The following is a 20,423-nucleotide window of genomic DNA, read 5'->3' as shown; positions in this document are numbered from 1 at the left end:
AGCATTACCAGTTGACCTCAGCTGTCTCTAGTCCTTTCTCACATTTTCATTTCAGATCTGTTGCAAAAGCAAACTACTTGAGACTTAACTTGTGAAACAAACAATTCTGCTTTCTAAAAGGGAATAAAATGGTGAGGTGTGCTTTCCTGGTTTTGGGATTAAACTCTCCAATAGGCCAGTATGTGTTGGAAGAGTCTCTGAAGCTAATTCAACTTTTCCTAATTGTTTCCTAATAAAAAAATACTCTTATTCTGCATAAACTGAGTTGTATTAATGCAATTTTAGATACATGTATTCTTGTCTTGTCAAGTGCTCAACTTGTTCTGTCTCTTCTGTTGTTTGGCTTTGTATTACATGCTTCAGCTCTTTTTTTTCACTGCTTTTTTTTTTTTAGCTAAATGATATTAAACGTTTCATGTAGTTTCAGTTTAGCTAACTTATTTTCTCTTGCATCAACACTAAATACAAACAAAGCAGTGCTGAGGAAAAAGAACTAGTTGGATAGGGCTTAAAAGAACTGTCTCCTACTGTTTCATTTGTATGTTAATTTTGATTATGTGCTCTCTTGGACACGCCATTATTCAATGGAGCTAAGAGATTTATGTTACCATAATTTTCATATCAAATTAAAACATGCTTAGAAAGAAACTTTCAAGCAGCCTTGTGTGTGCAGCTGCTCACGTTTTCAACGCTCTAGTCATACTGCAGTACAGAGTGAGAACATTTTCTGAACCAGTGCTTTGGTCTGTTGCCACATTAGGTCTGTGCTTCTCATTTCTCTTTGGTTCCTATCCCCTCCTCTGAGGTGGAAGGCGAGGGGGAAGGGTAGGAGGGAAAATATTGTCCTGGGAAATAATGAGATTTGAACTTGCCTGATTTTTAGGTTACTTAGTCATTCTGACAGAACTGCCTTGCCTTTCAGATTTATTTGGTTTTTAAGTGCTAAAAAAGTGTGTTAAAGGCCTGTCTCTTCACCTGCTTCTTAAGATCAGTGGCCTCCATTTTGAGCTGATGTGCCAGTTCAGTCAGAAATGTGAGAATGCGTAATTTCACTAAAGCTTGGTGAAAATTCAGCAACCGCATAGAGAACACATACAGAAATACCAAAAAATCAGGTGCATGGTCTCACGTTTCTGCCCTTGGTCTCAAGCCCAGCAGGGATAGGGAAGACAATGTTTATAATATGTTTATAATAGCAGGCGGGTTGCTACATACATGGCTTTAATCTCACTGTGCATACTGCTTCTCTCTTGGCAGGTGTTTTCTAGGGGAAGAGATTACTGTAATGGTTGGGGAGTCAGAATGAAGGGCAAAACTAAATACACTGCTACCTGATTTACTGCTCATAGATCAGTTTATATAGCTTGGATTGACTTTCTGACTCTAGGACCTCATCTCTCTTCAATATATTTTGCCTAGGACAGAAGAATGTTAGTTACATCTTGGCTGTATTGTGCATAAATCTGAATTACAAGACCTATTGCAGTGTAGTTGCAGGCTTGACCTTGTATTTTTCTTTCAAGTCCTGCATATGTGTGTTATGTGGTCCAATGCTTCTATTCCATTAGAAGGAAATGAGTATCCTCCATATGACACAGTGATTATAGGTTGCAATCTGCTCAGGGTGAAGAATAGACATGGTCTCGGCCTACAACAGTGTCCTGTTCTGTGTTTGGCAAGGAGCTTAGGCCAGGCTCTGCATTTGTATTTGGAATGAAAAACAAATGACAGCTGTTAAAACTTCCAATCACTTGATTCTAAAACTAAACTGCAAATTTAAAACGTTTTTAGGCAACAGTAAAAGGTTGTGTTCTGATTGGGCCTTCTGGCCTGCACCGTGTTGTGCGCTTGCCTCCCACGTGGCAACATGAGAAGGTCACTGCTGCCTGTCAGGGTGGAAGCAGGTGCTCATATCTTTGGCAAAGGTATGCCCAACAGTGGCACGCTTGAAGGTTGGAGTGATGTAAATGGCCTGCCCAGACTTTGGTTCTGGAAAAGCAATCCCTCAACAGAGGCTGTCTGGGATCAGGTCTGGGCCTTGCAAGACACCCCTCCTTTGCTTCTGCATTGAGTATGGTTTGCTTGCATGTGTGCGAGGCTCTACTAGTCCTTAGGACAGTAACTCTTGAAAAAGGCCCTGGTAACAAATCTAAATCCCTAATCATAAGAATGAGCATTTATTTAGGTAAGGGATTAGATCTTTTTGGTTTGTAAATCTTGCTGTCTGTTTTGGCCTGTGTTTCAGTGAAATAAAGATTTTACTGTTCTTCTGGTAAATGTGTGTTGTGATGCATAGTTTTCAAACCAAGGGAGACTTCAGAAAGTATTGTTTTTGTTGGGGGAAGATAAAAAATTGATACCATGAAATGTATTGGTTTTCTTTCAGGGAGTCTGTCAATCCAGCACAAGACTTGAAACACCCTGAGAATTAAAATGCACAATTTACCTCCGAGGTCATCTTGAATATTGGGAGTGCTGGCAGTTATATCCACCGGAGCTGGTTTCTACTGGTAAGTGGTAACTCTTTCTGCTGGCAAGCTGCCTGGAAAGCTGTCAATGACTTCTGAATCCCAGAAACACTTCTTGTCATGGCAGCCATTGGAGCTGCCTTGATCTGCAGACCAGAGTGTCAATGCATTCTGTTCTGTCCCACAAAGAGGAAGGTCCATCCTTCCTACATTACTGAATTCCTTCCTTTCTTCCTGAAGTCCTGAATTTACTGTGCAAATTGGAGGTGTTCAAACTGTGCACTTGCTTGGGGTTTGACACCTTCAGAGCTGGCAAAGACACCCTTTTGCTGGTGAAAGGCAAGATACTCAGCTTAACACTTTTTGTTCTCGAGGCTCTTTAGATTTTGGATTCCAAAGTAATTGAAAAGTTATAATTTTTAGAATTAATGTTGTATGTCATTTCTTAAATCTCTGTCACCCACTTTATACAGTTAAAAATATAGCAATATTCCAATAGCTTATTTTTTTCCACTGGTCTGACTAGTTTTCTTGTGTAGAACACCTCTAGATATCTTAAGACAAAGCAAGGCCATGAATAAAACCCAGGATCTGGAGAGCACTTATTCGGCCTTGCAGCTCCCTGAAAAAGCCCCTATGCTTGCTCTGAGCTCCTATCCAACCTTAGTATCACCTCTACAACTCTAGAAAATGCAACCTTGTAACGTAGGCGTATATACAGAGAGCTTCTGTCAAGAGCCCTCCAGAAGTTTCCTAGTGAAGGGAGGTGCTGTAACACAGTTTGGAAGATTTCCTGATTTTTTTAAGTGTTCTTAAACTTATTTGTGAAAGTTATGAAAGATATCTGCTCAGTGGCAGACCTGGAAAAATGGTTCCTGGACTTTCTAGTTATCCTACTTGCTGGGTAGCTTTATCTGATGGGAAGTGACTCAGCATGCTTTGAAAGACAGTGCACTGAGATGGCTGAAAGCTCTTTCTAAGGTGTAAATCGCCAAAGAGCGAATCTAATGAAGGTTAAGTGTTGCTGTCTAGCAGGGTAAGTTACTTACTCCCCTCTGTCTTCCAGCTGGAAGACATTGAAAGCTATCAAGTTATTCTGGACCTAAATGTGTGTACTGAGCTTATTAATGCTGTTAGGATTTTTTTTTTTTTGTTCACAGCACTTGTTTATAGATTTACAAAGATTTTTAAACTTGTAGGGTAATATTGTGATTATCTGAAAGCATAAGATGAGCCATAGTGCTTACAGGCATGAAATCCTGCTTCAAATATTCAAGCCTCATCTCTATTCTTAGTCATATGTTCCAATCTTGTGTTATCAAGAAAAATAAGAGGGCAAAATCCATCAGAAGTAGTGAGTGAAAAGTTCTAATGATAGTACTTTTGCTGCTGAAAGCTCACCCCTTTCTTCCACATCACGTTTCTAGACATCAGGCTTTAGTATGTTCCTTTAGTTCTTTGCTTCATAGCCATGCATATTTGCCATTTCTTCTGTTTTTGGTGAGCTAAACAGATAATCCTTCTGAAGTGATTACTGTAAAGGTCCTAATTTTCAGTCCTCTGGTTACTGGAGCAACTATTTGAATTTATGTTGTTCTTTCACTGCTTTTTTTGGAGGGTGGTTGTCAGAACTGGATATGATATTCCCATTGGTGTTGCACCTCCCATGTTTTTTTCAGCCAAGCCTTTCAGTCACATGTCTTACCCAGTATCTGTGCCCACCTGCTTCCTTCCTGTCACCCTCTGCAGTTTTTCTAACATCTGCTTTGTCATAGGACAGAGTACTATGTTCTGAAAATCACTTTTCTGACAGTGGCTAGGATTTGGCTGCAATGAGACACATTTTTGCCTGCTTCCAGGTGGACTGCTATCAAGGAGTTTTCCTTATCTTTGTTCTTTACTCATCACAGCTTGCATGGACTGAGATCTTAGGAATCTGGGCTTTTTTGTGAGTTCTAATAACACACTGAACAATTCAAGCCTAGGAACACATTCTTGTACAAACTCAGTGAAAACATACACAAACATTAATGATTTTTCATTTACAGTCATATTATAGGATATACTAGTTAGCCAGCTTTAATCTCTGTAATGTGTCTTGTATGTTTTAGAATCAGTTTAGTTCCCTAATCAAGGTGTCGTGCTGTAATACTCTAATGTATTACAGCTTTTAGTTAATTGCATCAACGCCATCACTTGAAAAAAAAACCAATAAATCTATTCCTTTGTTCTTCCCAGGATTGGGGGCACAGAAACAGGCTTATGATTTGGTTGCTCATACTTTGGAAATATTGGTGAGCGGCTGGCATTTTTCCCATCCTCTGCAGCTTTCCTGGTTTTCAAAGCCTTATTAAAAATTGATATTGATAGACAAGCTTGCTTTTCAGCTTTCACAGCATGGAATGGTCCCTTGAGAACAGGTTGCACAGCCAACATCTGTGAAGGGGGAGGCCTCTGCTCTTCAGCTTAGGGGAGTTAAATTACCCATACCTGCCCCCAAGTTAGAAAATGGGGTCAGAGGCAGATGTATGGGTAGATGGCTTTCACAAAATCTCATTACCAGTGAGCATGGAACACCAGCAGCCTAGGTAGCTCTCTTCTAAATGGAAGATTCCAAAAAGATTTGAAAATGTAAAATAAAGCTCATTATTATTTGTGGGACTGTCCAAAGAGCATAAGGCCTGGCCTTTAACAGTTGCTTGAATGGAAAGGATGTCAAATTCACATACTGCCTTTGACTGTTTCATCTCCAGTTCTGATCTCCAGGCTTGGTTTGCAGTCTTGGTTCCTGTGCATTTCCTAGGCCTTCAACTGTGTGTTCACCAGAAGGGAAAGTGCTCAAGTGGTGGCCCTGTCACGTAACACGCTCTGAGTTATGTAATCAAACATTTCACAAGGGTTTAAAACCACCAGTGCAGAGAAGAGAAAGCACTAAATGAAATGCCTGTGGAGGACAACAATGAATTAGGTCAGCTGTTAAATTTTTCATCTCTTGAGTCTGCTCAAGCCCAGCAGCATCCAAAGCAGTATAAATCTGAAAATTCATAGCCCTAAAATGAAAAAGTAATGGATGAAGAGACCATTGTGAGATAGATATATGAGGGGAGCTGTATTCCTCCTTCCCCCCTCCCTTTTTTTTTTTTTTTGTTTTCTTTTTAAGTGCAGCAGAAGGACTTTTGTAGGCAAAGCTGGTTGAGAATTCACCTCAGGTTTTTGTCAGTGTCTTTTCATGTTGAGCTGAACATGAATCATTTGCCAAAAGGGAACTATTTTGTAACAGAGTGGATAATTCAACATGGATAAAAGACTTTTGGTGAGGTCTGGTGCAACTCAGAAAGGAACAAAAGGATTTTATTTAATAAAGGATAAATCTAAAAGTCAGACCAGAAGAGAAGTCTCTCATCTTTCCTTCACTCCCCTCCTACCACTGCAGTGGTATAATCAACATGTAAACTACTGTACATAGCCATAGTTTCCTTGCTATCATTGGAGGTATGCTGACTCATACTAGCAGAAAATACAATCTCTGTTCTTTATGATAGGTTTGCTAGGTTTTAGTGATTTGCCCTTGAGTTTTAGTGGTTCAAGTTGTTTCCTTGGGACACTGTTATCCTATTTGATAGCCTAGTATATGTTAATAATAGGATGATAATAATACTCTACTGCTTGGCTTCTCTTCCTTAATTTTTTATCCTGTTGTCCCCTTGTTGAAACTTTTAATCATCACTTAAACAGGGAAGAAGAGAAATGATTTTTCACGCTCTATGCCTCTTAGCATCGTGATGCAGAACAGGGAAAAAAAGGTTTTGCTTCTGCTTTGTGATTAAAAATGAACGAGTTGTGTAGTAATTTCTGTTCCTTTGTTTATCCAAGTGAAGTCTGCTAAAGTCCTTCTAATTGTATTTCTATCTAGCAGTGGGATGCTTGGTGCAGTTTGGGTTGATGCAGACTAGGTGGAGTAAAAATGAGCCTGTAGGGTGAACAGCAGCAAGCAGGGCTGAGGAAACATTCAGTGAAAACAGACTGCAGATGGGCGAGATAAACAGGATCCCCAGGCTGTGACTGAGTAGGCAGGCCTCTTTAATGGCTCTTAGCAACGCCCCTGCTTTGACCCTCCTCATATGTGAGGAAAATCAAATCAATACACTGTTCTCCAAACCACGATGCTGCAGCAGCAGCAGGGCATTGTGGCAGCCTTCGTCTCTTAAACCGATCATCACTCTCAGTGTGCTGATCTCTGGATAACCATCCCTGCATCTCTGCTGAGGAAGACCCCGACATCTGCATCTTTAATCGGATTGCTTGAGCTCCCATGTACAACCTTCTCCTTATTAGCAAGTATTAGGTAGGCAATTTTAAAGTGCTTTTGAATTTGCAGGCAGCTTTAACATTAATCTGAGAACGCTATTGTATTCTCTGTAAACATAGCAGAAGCCTCTCTTTAAAACCTGCTCTGTTTTAAATCTTGTTTTCTTTTTTCTGTTTTAAATCTTGCTTTTTTTCTGTTTTTGTGGTTGGGCAGGGGGGAATACTGGTTTTCCCTTCTTTTTCTTTTTCCTTTTTTTTTTTTTTTAATAAAATGTTGTAGCTGATTTGTGCTTTTGGAAAAGGATATTCCCTCGCTGATCCCTCCCCTGTTCTGCAGAACAGCTCTAACCCAGTGCCATACAGTTGCTTTCAGTGTTGATGAACATCTGTTCAAGTGTCTAACGTATAAGGCAGGCTGCTCACTCTTTTATTCTTTAATTTTCTGCTGCATACTTCAAAGCTGCAGATCAGGAGTCTACCCACTAAGTAAGTTGTGCTTTGGTTCCAGAGATGGCTAACAGAGGACCAAGCTATGGCTTAAGCCGAGAAGTTCAGGAAAAGATTGAACAGAAATATGACCCGGAATTAGAGTCTAGGCTGGTGAACTGGATTATTGTACAATGTGGAGAACAGATAGAGCACCCTCCTCCTGGAAGGCAACATTTTCAGACCTGGTTGATGGATGGAACGGTAAGTGTTTTGTCCAGTTGTGTACTTGCACGTGTTTATAGCACAGCCTCCTTAGTTTCTATCTTCATCTAGCTAAATTGATCAGAGCTCATGGCCAGTGCAGAAATATATATCTTAGAATCTAATTTGTTTCCTCTTGATCAGGAGTCTTAATCTCAGAAGATGAATATTCCTCCAGTGTGCTGGAATTAGTACAGTCCTTATGATTCTTATGAGTCATGCATGTCATATATGAGCATGACTCATTCCTTCAGCACCTTTTCTGGTACGGTTAAAGGAGATCTATTTTAAAATCAGATGTATACTTTTTTTCTTTAATAAATAGTCATTGCTGACAGAGAAAGGTGAAGAGATACAGAACATTTGAAGGATTGGATTATGTCACAACAGCTTTCTCCTTGGGAACAATTCTGTAGCTAAAGCATTTGTATTCCATTGGTTATTGAACATCAGGCAGATGCTGCTGTTTGCAATGGGATGTAAGAATATGCTAATCATTGAATCTCTGCCAAAGTGACTTTAACAATATTTCAATTGACATTGCTAATTTTTTTTGGCTTGGACATGTGGCTGCTTCTTCTCTGTTAGTTGTTATATAACCTTGCCTGGTGATTGCTTTGTTGTTTCTAGCAGATTAGGATTTATATGATCAAGCTATTGCCATCAGTTAATGAAAGCTTTAATGTGTTCCTAATATACTTGGATTATTAACAGTTCACTTCTTTGTTTCTAACTGAAGAAATTACGTCCCTGACAGAAATTGGCCAGGTCAAAAGCATCTTGCAGCATGTGCAGAAATGGTCTTCTGATTTGATGACTGCTTCCTAATTTTGTTTCTGTGTTTATCTCTTAGCTGTTGTGCAAGTTAATAAACAGTTTACATCCAAAGGGAAATGAGCCCATTGCAAAGATCTCTGAATCAAAAATGGCTTTCAAGCAGATGGAACAAATTTCTCAGTTCTTAAAAGCTGCTGAAATCTACGGAGTAAGAACAACAGATATTTTCCAGACAGTGGATTTATGGGAAGGTAAAAATAATAAACTGGGAGTCAGCTTGCAGTCTTCATCTTACTTTGCTTTGATGTGTTGTAATGGTGCATTTTGTCTAAGGCATATTGTCTAATATAATTATCTTTTGTTTCTGTTTGCCTTACCTCATTACCATGTTCTTCTGGTGGTGTATTATCTCCTCTGAGGGATTTATGTTACCCTGAGGGCGTAACGGAGCCTTTCCAGGCTCATGTGTTATCCAAAAGCCCACCATTCCGACAGAAATCCACAGACCTAATAAAACAAATGCTCTCTATGCTAATTATTTCCAAGTAAATAGCTTCTAATGGCAAATATGGAACCCTTTTATTTTCTGATGACAAGATTTTACTGCAGTTTTCAAATTATAAGCAAAGTTCAAATCAGAGCTGTAAAATGCATTCCCGGGAGCACGTATGCCTCTGCGAAGCTTCTGAGGGCTCATTTATGACTAGCGAGAAGCAAAAGTCACTGCTAACATCACGTTAGCTGAGCATCTGACTCTCTGAGGACACAGTCTTTTAAGAGAGGTCACTATGGCAACAGCAAAAAGGAAAATAATCAAAATGCCCCTGTGCTTTTACATTAAGCTAGGTGAAGGCTATCCCCGTCCCATGCTCAAAATGGAAACTGCGTGTTTCCCTGAAGGGCTGAGTCGTTTGTGCGTTTGCACGGCTGGCTTTGCCCACTTATGTGGTGATGCCTTCCCAGTCCTCCAGCCAAATACACTGATCTGTCCTGCATCTCTCTGGATGACATGATGCAAAAAGCTTTGTGTGAGGGCTCAGAGCAATGACAGCTGAAGGGTAGTGAAGGGCAGGTATGAAAGGGTCAAAAGCCTGCCAGGAGAATGAAACAGTGGAAAGAGGAAAACAATCAAGTGAAAAAGTTGGTCAGCATAGTTTCTGTAAGAACACACATGGAGCAGAAAAAGTGGGGTTTATTTTCACAGGCTGTCGGGATATGTGGAAGAGAGCTCGAGGAACGAAAGACTAAGGAGTTTTTTGTGGGTGGGATATACCGACAACTGGAGTTGCTGGGATCTGTAATGTTCTGAGAGTGCTAAATTTGCTTGACAAATCCTACCTTTGGGCAAAAGTGCAGGATTATTTCTTCCAGTTTAGTCTTCAGCGTTTTATCCAGTCTATCTTCAAATGTCTTAAATAAAGGGATTTTCACTTCCCTAGAATGACACCCCCCGACCCCCTTACCCAAGCTTGAAGAGAAGCTTATTGAAAGAGAAGCTGTACCTATCTTGTAAGGGATGGTAACAAGTCATTTCAGGTGCGATTCTTCGCAGTCTTTTGCGTCTCATAATGCCTTAACACTGTGCAAATGAACAAATGAACATTGACCCTTACAATGAAAAGGATTTGCTTTGAAGACCAAAAGCTCCCAATGGTGGCATTCTCCTCATTCTCTTCCTTTCACTCACCACCTTTTCTCAGCAGAGGTAGGGAAAAAGCTAGTGACTTCCAGAGGACACAAAGTCAAAAACAATCCTCAACCTAGGAGGGAGATATACAAGACTTTTCTCTGCTGTTATTTTTGGACTTCCCAAAACAAATCTGAGCTTCCTCATTTCCCTACCACCCTTTTCATTCCTCCTGCTGCTCATTTCAGTGCTGAGATGAAACAGTATGTCTCTCCAGCACTGAGTCACTGCAAGTTTTTTGTGTCTAACCATAACTCTGACCTCTAGCATCTGTGTTGCTTCAGGGCTGAACTGTCTGAATCTGAGTGCATATTAGCTGGGCAGAAAGGACAGTCTCTTTTTTACTCTTTCATAATTTCAGTGCTCCTACACTTCAGGCCTTATTTTCTTTAGAGAGAGAGGAGATGTCAGTGTATGTTTATACGGAAACAAAAGTATGCGTGACTGAAAACCAGCCTTTCTCTGGCACTAATTGTTTTCCAAGAGCTTTTGCTTTGAAATTCTTACTAATGCTTAACGGAAATGTTTTAGGATACAACCTGCTGTTGGCTGTTTCAAACTCACTCAGTCCATCTGGTGCCTTCTTTTTCATCTCTGTGACTTCTCGCTCCAGAGGAGGAGTATCTCTTTTGCCTCTTTCTTACATAAATGTACTGTACTGAGCAGTTTTCCCTAATTCTTGCTCAGGATAGTATGTTCACTGTTTTTTACAGATATCTCCCTGGTATATTTTCAGGCATGCAAGAGATGGCTGTACCCTGAGTGCTTGTTCAGCCTTTACAGAAAAAGCATTTCAGGAATACTATGCACAGCAGTTCTCCATCCTTGGGGTTAAACCTTCCCCTTTCTGGACCTGGAGAGGAGAAGGCAGCCTTCTAGCCATGCTTCCCCAAAAGAGAAAGGCTTGGCATAAGAAGTGAGCAGAGGCCCCTTCCTCCTTGTACAGGCTGTGCTGTACAGCCTTGCAAGATCCTCTGCAAGCCTATGCTATTCAAAGCACACTGCAGAGGACACTGGAGATGCAGAAGAAAAGCCATCAGTGTGGGTCCCTGTGACACGATTCAGGGGAGGCCGAGGCTGAGGGTCAGGCAGGCAGCCCATGTGGCTGTCACCGGACAAGTGCTGGAGCTGAGGGAAGGCACAGACCGCAGTTGTTGAGCACTGCCAGAGTAAATCCTGGCTTCACAGAACCTGTGTGATCCCTTCTCTCAGGTGGCTGTAGCTTTAAATCACTTTCTCATTGGAAACTTTTCATTTTAAAATTTTATGCTGACCACCAAGCCCTGTGTGTTCTTTGCTGGAAGAGGGCAAATGTCACAAGACCACATGTATTTTGGGCCTTCCCTCCCCCACAGCAGTCCTCATATGCAGCACGGAGGCTCTGCAAAGCAGGGCCGTGGCCATGGCTTTGTTTTGTCATGTGCCGCTTGGCTCCCACTCAGTCTATTTTCCCCCTGCAGCATCTCCCACTTGCCACTGAAAAATAAAGCAGAGCTGAGTGTGAGCAGGCGTGGGGGAGCTGCCAGATGGCTCAGCCAGGCCCATCATCACATTTTGTTGCCTGCCTTTTGTTTCTGTTTCTTTTTATTTCTGCATTTACTGTTGTTATTCAGCTCATTCACTTTTAAATCCTTCACATCCCTCTTCATCCCAGTCAGTGTAAGCCATGCTTCTTGTTATAAGGGAGGCATCCCAAGGACGTTGTATGTGGCATCTGTTGCAGCATATGGTACATCTGCTGCTGCTAAGGGGAGCTCTGGGCACTGCTGCGTCACGCCCTTCCACGCACCCCCAGTGTACATGCACGGGTGGGATGTCAGCTCATCAGCTGCCCTCCTCAGCAAGGACACTCCCTCTGATGCAGTTTGCCTTAACAAATGCAGTAAAACAAGGATTCTGGATGGCTGACAAAGACTTATTTTCTAAGCAAACGGTCCCCTGCAGATAGGATTGCTAGAAACTTTTAATAGGCTATGTGACAGCCGCAGTTGGAGCTGCTGTATGTTTTCAGCTTTGGGGTGTCTCAGTCAGTGGGGTATACATTTAGGTTTGTACGAGCCAAAACCCTGAACTGCATCTGCCTCTCATCAGAGTGATACATAGCACAAACACAGAAAGTGCAACGCTCACTTCCCTCTGCACTCCAGCCAGTCAGATGAATGATTTTCATTAATACTGTGCCACTAGAGGCATTTCTGAATTCTGTTATCATCATCACGCCCCTGGTATCTCATGTCTTTATGAATTACTTGTTTTCCCACATGAAGAACTTACAGTCAAAATCAGATCTGTTAACTAGATAATGTATTTCGGGAAAGAGAAAGAACCGGAACAGAAGAAAAGGGAGGAGAGTCGCAGAAATAGTTATGGAAAGATTTCAGAAGAAAAGAGAGGCAAAAGGCAGATTTCCAATATCTTACCTCCTCACACAACTGGAAATACATACTGCAACTTATTTTCACTAGAACGTTTTCCAGAAGTTAATATGTCTGGATTGAGGAATGAGTTAGAGTCTATCTGACTCTGATGTCTTTATGTTCTCTGCTCTTTTTACACCAAATGACAAAGTGCAGGGGAAGAACCAAGAAAAAAAGGAGCATTCTTAATTTAAAAAAAAAAAAAAAGTCCATGTCTCCTTTGTTTGTTTTGGGTTTCTTTGTGCTTTGTTTTGTTTTGTGTTTAAATTCACTGGAGGAATCAGCAGAAGATGACCAAAAGGGATAATGTTTTTATTATCTTAATTTGGGAAGGAGTGGCAGGAGGAGGGGGGGATACTATTTTTTAAACACAAACTTGTATTGAAAATGAGCCTTGTATTTCAAAAGGGTAAAGTTCCCTCTTGGAAACCTGGTGAATTTTCAGCTAGGTGGAAAGTGTGCCTCTACACAAGTGACAGGCGATTTCATCCTTCCTAATAACAGATGGGATAAATTATCCCCTGAGAAGCTTTTCTCTGGCTATTGTTTATGGAGGGAACCTAAATAACTAGTGATTACCAGATACGTAACATTTGCTTGGCTAAAGATGAGATGAGCCCTGACTTTTTGAAATGAGGAATGGAGTGAATCAATGTATAGGGAGCAGGTGGAAGAATAGTGGACTGGATGGCAGGAACTGAAGATAATGATGCAGAGCATCTATTTTTGTCAGCCTGAGAAAGGGAGACAGTGGGAAGTATTTGGGAGGTGATTTGATGGTTAAATTGTGAAGGACCGGTATGAGTTATCCGAGCAGGAGCTCTCCAGGACTGCCGTGAGCTCTGTTAGCACAGGGACTGTCTGGAATTTCCAGGAGTTCAATGGTGGGATCAGTCTTACCAGTTTACAGGTGAAGAATCTAAGACTCGGCACTGTTATTTAACACACTGTTCTCCTTTCAGCCACGTTTTCCTGAGTATCTTGCCATTCTTTGTACACCAAAATGATCACTCTTCAGGAGAAAATTTTGCCCAAAATGTTATCCAGAAGGACTTAAAATAGTATGGGAAAAGGTGTTAAGATAGCCAGAGGCCTGGAAACCTGGAAATGTCTGAAGTGTGAGGTTTCATATTAATGGTGTCCCTTTGATGACTTTGAATGAGCTCTTGCATGTCAGTGCCTCCTTTTCAGCAACAGTAAAATAGCATTTATAGTGCTATTAATGCACTTTATCAGGGGAGCTGAGTGAGTTAATACATTGGATAAGATTGTTTATCAGTGTGCCAAGCTATTTGTTGTGCAAGGATTTCTTATCTTAATTTCACTGTCTGGCTTTCTAGGGAAGGACATGGCAGCAGTGCAGAGAACCTTAATGGCTCTAGGCAGTTTGGCAGTCACCAAGGACGACGGCTGCTACAAAGGGGATCCATCCTGGTTTCACAGGTAAAGTCCAAAGCATAGCTGCTCAGAGCTGTCTTCCCTGGGAAGCTGGTAATAGTGTCTGCTGTTAGGCTTTGAGGAAATTGATTGTGAAAGGAAATTCATTGGGAAGGGAAGAATGTTTCTAAAGTTTCCTTATAATGGAGAGATTTTCCCTCTGGAGGAAGAAAGCAAAGACCAGGTAGCAACCAGGTAGCAATGTTTTCTACCCTTCAGTGGTTCCCAGCTTTATCAGCATCACTGCTAGGCCCATGTCTTACCATATCTTTCTTGGCCTAAACACCAGAGGTGCTGTGGAAGAACTCTGTGGGAGCTGAGTCCTGCAGCCTGTCTCATGTTGCTTTGTCATGCCACCTCACGTGTGTCGCCTGCCTAGGAGCTAAGACAGCACTACTGGTACTGGGACTGAAGAGCACATTGCCTGTGGCTCCAGCTCCCATTGCCTCCTGGATGCCACCCAAGAAGAGGGTGAATGAGGCTATTTTGAAAGAGACTGTTATAGGCTGTGTTGGTGGATGTGTATGTGGAACCGTCCTGTATGTCTTTTGGTAGTGCATACAGGGAGGAGTGCAGCATCCTGCTCCAGTCACCTTAGTAGCATATCCATCTTGCTGCGTGAGGCGCCCACACTGAATGTTGAAGAAAAGACATAATTTTCATCTTCACTGATGTTATCCCTGACTCTTATTCCCTAGAAGAAGATACTTAGGAAATTCAGCAACTAGTTTTGATGGCATTTATCTATTCAGTGGTCTCAGCTAATCCTCTATATCCATTTATGAAGAGAAGGGAATGAAAATGGCAGCAGCCATGTAGATATGTGTATCCTAAGAGCAACTGGCAGGAAAAAGTGTGCTTTTGTCTCACATCAGATAACAGACAGAAAAGCTAATGAAGACAAGGCTGTCATGGATGTCTGCAAATCACCACATAGAGGGTTTGTTACCGAGCAGAGAGAAGAGATGAAGCCTCTTTCTGTTTTTCATCACACCAAAAATTATTTCATCTCCTAGTGTCCTTTTTTCTTGGGGAGCACTACTTATCTGTGAAGAATTCTCTGTCTTGGCAAAGCTATTTATTTGCTCTAAAGCTCCATTTGTTTTTGCTAGGGAGGCTGAGAAGCAGGGACGGGAAGGAAAGTAAATTCTCTCACGGTTAGCCCTCTTGCCCCACAGGCATATTATTGACATGAGATTCTTGCCATCCAATGGTATTTCTTACACGGAAATGTCTGTGGCATGTTAGCAGAAAGGGTACTGGCTGCTTATCTTTGGTCGCCTTGAATTTTCTGATGTCTAGCTGAGGCTCAGCAAAAGTAAAGTAAACTTCATTTGGTTTGTCTTAAGCTGGTTTAACTGAGGCTAGGGGAGAGTTGAATTTTAGGTGAATAAGTGCAAACTCCTGTGAGTTCTTTATATGAAATTAGTTTAAAATAACTTAATGCAGTGCACAAATAGATTTGTATTAATGGAATATAATTGGGTTCAAATCCAGTTACGTGCTTTAATATAAACCAGACATGAAATCACTATGACCCAGACACGCTTATTTGTTTTATGTAACTAAGACAAAGTCCTACATGGAAAAATTAATTTTCATCTGGATTCTTAATTGTGGGTGGGAACAGTTTTCATTGGCATAAACAAAGATGTGATCACCTCCCTACTCCCCTAGCTGTCTGTCCTGCTTGGATAGCCAATCCATATCTATTACAGCCCATGAAACACCATTTTTAAACCGCTGCCTTAAGGAAAACTCTTGTTATTGCTACAAGGAAAAAACATATTGCAGATGAGGAGCTGTTTTCTGAGTAGCTTGACAAGCCTTTCAGGCAGACCAAGCCCCCTCACTGCCACCCAGTGTGAGCCATGAGTCAGGGCTTTCAGCCTGGTTCTTAATCGCCTTAAGTTAAATTGAAAGAGGTCAAGATTAAATGGAATAAGAGTATCCGTGCAGAGATCTACGGTGATTAAGACACCCCCACACTTCAAGCTAAGCTGTTTAACTTCCCATTGCCGATGTCTCATGTACCCTCACATACCCTGCTGAGCCTGATTCCCCTCTCCTTGCATGCCCTGGCAAGGTGGATGGATCCATGGCTGTTATCTTTGTTGTCTTATGTTTTGTTATCTTGTGGTTGTTTGGCAACCACAAGCACCAGTGCAAAGTTGGCACAAAATGTTAATAGATGTGGTGGGCTCAGTTTGTAGTAAGGGTGATGGTAGACAGATCAAACAGAACTTGACATAGTGTGAGATACCAAAGGGAATTATAGAATGGTAGGGGTTGGAAGGGACCTTTAGAGATCATCCAGTCCAACCCTCCTGCAGAAACAGGTTCACCTAGATCAGGTTGCATAGGAACATGTCCAGGAGGGTCTTTAAGACCTCCAAGGAAGGAGACTCCACAACCCCTCTGGGCAGCCTGTTCCACTGCTCCATCACCCTCACAGTAAAATAGTTTTTTCTTACATTTAAATGGAACTTTTTGTGTTCCAGCTTCATCCCATTACCCCTTGTCCTGTTCCTAGCTACTATAGAAAAAAGGGATGTCCCAACCTCCTGACACCCACCCTTTAGATATTTATAAATGTTAATAAGATCTCCCCTCAGTCTCCTCTTCTCCAGACTAAACAGCCCCACTTCCCGCAGCCTTTCCTCTTATGAAAGATGTTCCATTCCCCTGATCATCTTGGTGGCCCTGCGCTGGACCCTCTCCAGCACTTCCCTGTCCCTCTTGAGCTGAGGAGCTCAGAAATGGACACAGTACTTCAGATAAGGCCTCACCAAGGCAGAGGGGGAGAAGAACCTCCCTTGACCTGCTGGCCACACTCTTCTTGACGCATCCCAGGATGCCATAGACTTGTCTTTCTCTCTTTTTCTACAGTCTTGGTTAGGGCAATTTTCATCAACCTAAGAGTAAAATGTGAGTACATACTGGTATTTGTAAGACCATCACACACTAAATGCGGTGCTTGTCGTGGTAAAAATAACACTATTTGATCCAAACTCTAAATATAATCAACTTGTATTAGTATATCCATCCTTCTCTTTAGGATCTCTTTTAATTTCTTCTTTGCAGTTCTCATGTTTTTTTCCCCGTTCAGTGCTGCTTCCCAACTTTCTGTGGAATAATCACTTCACAACATAGCTGAAACTTCTATGAGGAAAGAGGAAAAAAAATAAAAGGATGTGTTCCTGGGATTTTAATTAAAATAAAGCCAGACACAGTGAACCTGAGATTAAATTAGGTAATAAGAGTAGTTCTAAAAACATCCTGTCCTGGAGATCCTGGCAGTAGTTTGATGCCTGCCCAAGTATTCTGGAAAAGACATTAAGCAGCAAGAGGGAGTTGCTTTCTGAGGCATTTCTGTGTGCCTCCCTCCAAGAAGGCATGCTTTGGGATCTGAGAGCCTGTGATGGGCTTTCATAAGCCTAATCTATTAACACTGGAGGCCTAGCCTGAAAAATGTTGGGTCGGTACAGGTTTCCTGTGTATCTTTCTCACCTTTTTGCTTTGCTGGGCTTTTGTGCTGACACAGGTTCTTCTGCACTGTCCTGACCACCTTGAGCTTAGCAAGGAGTTTAAGTGCTTTTTTTGGGCTTGAGCTGGGGTGCTAAGCACAGTACAGGATCTGACCCTCACAGAGAGGATCATATTGATGGTTTTCCACCACAGCAGGCACCTAATCTAACAGTCTCATCTAGTGGTGGGGAGGGGAGAAAACGGAATTGCAAGGTGATGCCATATTGCTGAGTAACATGATCCTGGGACAAGCAGACACAGCAGGGAGGAAGATTGTACTTGGGTGTGGGAGTAAAGGGTGGTTGACTGAAAGCCTCCCTCACTCTGGGGCTGTGCTGATTCATATGGCTGATTTGTTAGCAACAGACTGGCCCTTCTCCTTTGTAAATGACTTGTTTTCCTTTTTAAATGAAAGATTAATCCAAGATGAACAGTTTCTCTCAAGGCAGCAGAATACCAACTTTTGTGCTTCTTCTTAACTGCCACTTTGGCCATCAGTGCTATTTCCAGGGACAAGAGGCTCCTTTTAAACTTTAACAAAGGTTCATTGATCCGGAGGGCTTCAGAGACCAGAGACACTGAACAAAAGTGGTCAGTGTGTTTTGATAGAAGAGAAAGGACTGTCATACAGTTAAGACACAGGTGCAGAGGGCAAAGTCTATTGCTTAGAGGAGGGGGATCTGGAAATGCCAGTGGAGCAATCGTTCTGTCCTGCAGGCAACCATCATACCCTCTATGAAAATGAGCAAATCTCTTCTCTGTGCCGTTGTTTCTCCGGGTATGTTCAGCTCTTATTTACTTCACTGAGTTAAATTGTACAGATTTCTACTGTTGCTCTAAATGGGCATCAACTTACATTACAGCACAGGTAAGGGTCTCACTGATCAGATCTCATGGATAACAGCTGTTAAAGGGCTACACGGCTTAACACGAATTAACCCAGTCATGTGTGTTATATACAGCACTACATAAATATTTTACCTTGCATAGCTGCTGGGGAACTCCCTTGGGGTTCTGGAATAAGTGGCACAGGGAAAGTCTGAAGCATTTATAGGCTTGACCAGAGTACTCTAGTTGCAGGAAAGCAATTAGCCCAGGAAGTATTGTCCAACCCATGGGATGGTCCAAATGAAATACTGCATTACAGGGGACACATCTGTTAATGTGAGCCAATTTCAGATTGCTTTTCATTATCCTCTGGGCATAAACAGAATGATGGTACGTGTGTTTGTTGCTTTTTTATGTCTCTCTGGACAGGAAAGCACAGCAGAATCGACGAGGGTTTTCAGAAGAGCAGCTTCGTCAGGGACAGAACGTAATAGGCCTTCAGATGGGCAGCAACAAAGGAGCATCACAGTCGGGCATGACAGGCTATGGAATGCCAAGGCAGATTATCTAAAAGCATCTCTGTCTGTAGAGAAAACACTCCTTCTGCAGCATGGTCTGGTAAAAAAACCAAACAAACAAAAAGAAGAAAAAAAAAGTGAAAAGAAAAAAAAGCTCATTAGTTTCTTTTCTGCCTGGTTTTTAATAGTTAGTGCTCTCTAAGGTTTGAGCTATTTTTGGTTTGGTTGTTTGTTTCATTTGCAGCTGCAAGAGTTCCTCTAGGAGCTTGGGTTTTCGTGGTGGTGTGTGTCAGTTCACAGCACGTGCGCACTGCTGCCTCCTACTTTTCACTTCTGAACTATGCAAAGACAATTATTCTCTATTAATTTATTTGCAAAGTGTTATCTTCCGTATTTGTCTCACACCGCACTTGTACTTCAACCAGTAACCTCGTTCTTCTATTCAGTGATGATACTGTTTGACCTAAGAATAAAGACAAATTAAAGACACCTCTTAGACTCATTATTTAAAGGAGGTAAAAACAATTGAAACCAATGGCCACATGGGACAGCGCTGAGGGGTTAAATGTTTTAGTCTGTCCCATCTCTACCCTAGAGCCCTCTCTGAGTCACTCCTTGCTATTAGTGTTTACAGTCTGTGTCACGTGTTCCATTTAGTTTGTCTAAAGGCACACCCAATGTATTTTCCTAAAAAGAAGACAAGATGATTTATCCATTGAGTCTGATTCATGTAGTTCCACCCAGTTTAGCTCAGATTTCCCTTGACCTAGTGTGCTGGGCCAACTGCAGCCATCAAAGTTGTGGATGAAGCTAAAATAAGTTTAATAGGGAGAGCAAAAGCTGAATATGAAAACAAATAAGGAATTAATTCACTACTTCCCACTGCAGGCCGACATTTAGCCACTTCCTGTAAGGCAGGGCCTCAGCATGTGTGAGGTTGTTACCACAGTCATACCCTCTTCCTCTTCCTTTTCCCCTTTTGTTGCTGACCACAACACCATATGTATGGGATATCCCTTTGGTCAATTGAAGGTCAGCTCTCCTGGCTGTGTCCCCTCCCAGCTTTTTGCCCTCCCCAAGCTGCCGGGTAGAACGAGAAAGGGCACTGTTTAGCAATAGCCACCACAGTGGTGTTTTATCAGGTGCTTTAAGTCACAAATCCTGTGGGCTGCTTGGGAGATGGTTAACTCCACCCCAGCCAGGCCCAGTACACCCTGCAGCAGCCGAGTCTCCGGGAATTCTTCACCGTGACAGCAAACTCTGTCAGAGGTGAGAACAGGCTTTACCTTGTGATAGTTGATATGAAATCAAATGAAACCCTGCAAAACAAAGTATGTTTTAAATGCAAAAGGAAACAAAAAAAGTGCCAGAATGCTTCTGACCTGAAAAAAAGTCCATTATTCAAGTTCAAATAATCTGTTGTGCTCACCTGCCACGGACTGTAATGTGTCTGCTACATCCTTCCAGGACAGTTTTCTGAAGAACATGCTCACAGTCATCCATACCCAGCAGCTTACCAGAGCAATCTGACCTGCTAGAAGACAGAGGTTGCCTCGTGGCCATGTGGCACATACACTTTGGGGATACACACTGTTTTCTCTGCAGGGCTTCCTTCCTGTTGCTAACTATCTCTGCTGCCTTCCCTCACAGAGCCCCATCACCTCTTCTCTGTGGGCAGGTGGGAAGGGAAATGATAATTGAACTCTGGGGAGTTTTGCTTTTGTATTTTTTTAAAAATTCATGACATTTCCAAGAAGGCCTGAAA

At 42.0% G+C, this 20,423-nt stretch overlaps 1 protein-coding gene across 1 annotated transcript; it reads left to right on the top strand.

The window, feature by feature from the left end:
* The first annotated feature begins 6,771 nt into the window (after positions 1 to 6,771).
* On the top strand, positions 6,772 to 19,074 carry TAGLN3 (transgelin 3). Its single transcript, XM_010197202.2, has 5 exons — positions 6,772 to 6,813; positions 7,285 to 7,466; positions 8,320 to 8,494; positions 13,688 to 13,790; positions 18,570 to 19,074. Exons 2-5 carry the CDS (start codon positions 7,287 to 7,289, stop codon positions 18,709 to 18,711), a joined length of 600 nt encoding a protein of 199 aa, XP_010195504.1. The 5' UTR covers positions 6,772 to 6,813; positions 7,285 to 7,286; the 3' UTR covers positions 18,712 to 19,074.
* Positions 19,075 to 20,423: the final 1,349 nt, after the last annotated feature.

Source organism: Colius striatus, chromosome 1, assembly GCF_028858725.1.
Source record: "Colius striatus isolate bColStr4 chromosome 1, bColStr4.1.hap1, whole genome shotgun sequence".
Lineage (NCBI taxonomy): Eukaryota > Metazoa > Chordata > Aves > Coliiformes > Coliidae > Colius > Colius striatus.
This window is presented reverse-complemented; position numbering and strand designations above follow the sequence as displayed.

Excerpts from the sequence above, each read along its gene's own strand:
- TAGLN3 (XM_010197202.2), top strand. The coding sequence starts at position 7,287 with ATGGCTAACAGAGGACCAAGCTATGGCTTAAGCCGAGAAGTTCAGGAA. Across the intron at positions 8,495-13,687 it reads GACAGTGGATTTATGGGAAG|GGAAGGACATGGCAGCAGTG; the intron begins GTAAAAATAATA and ends CTGGCTTTCTAG. Across the intron at positions 13,791-18,569 it reads GATCCATCCTGGTTTCACAG|GAAAGCACAGCAGAATCGAC; the intron begins GTAAAGTCCAAA and ends CTCTCTGGACAG.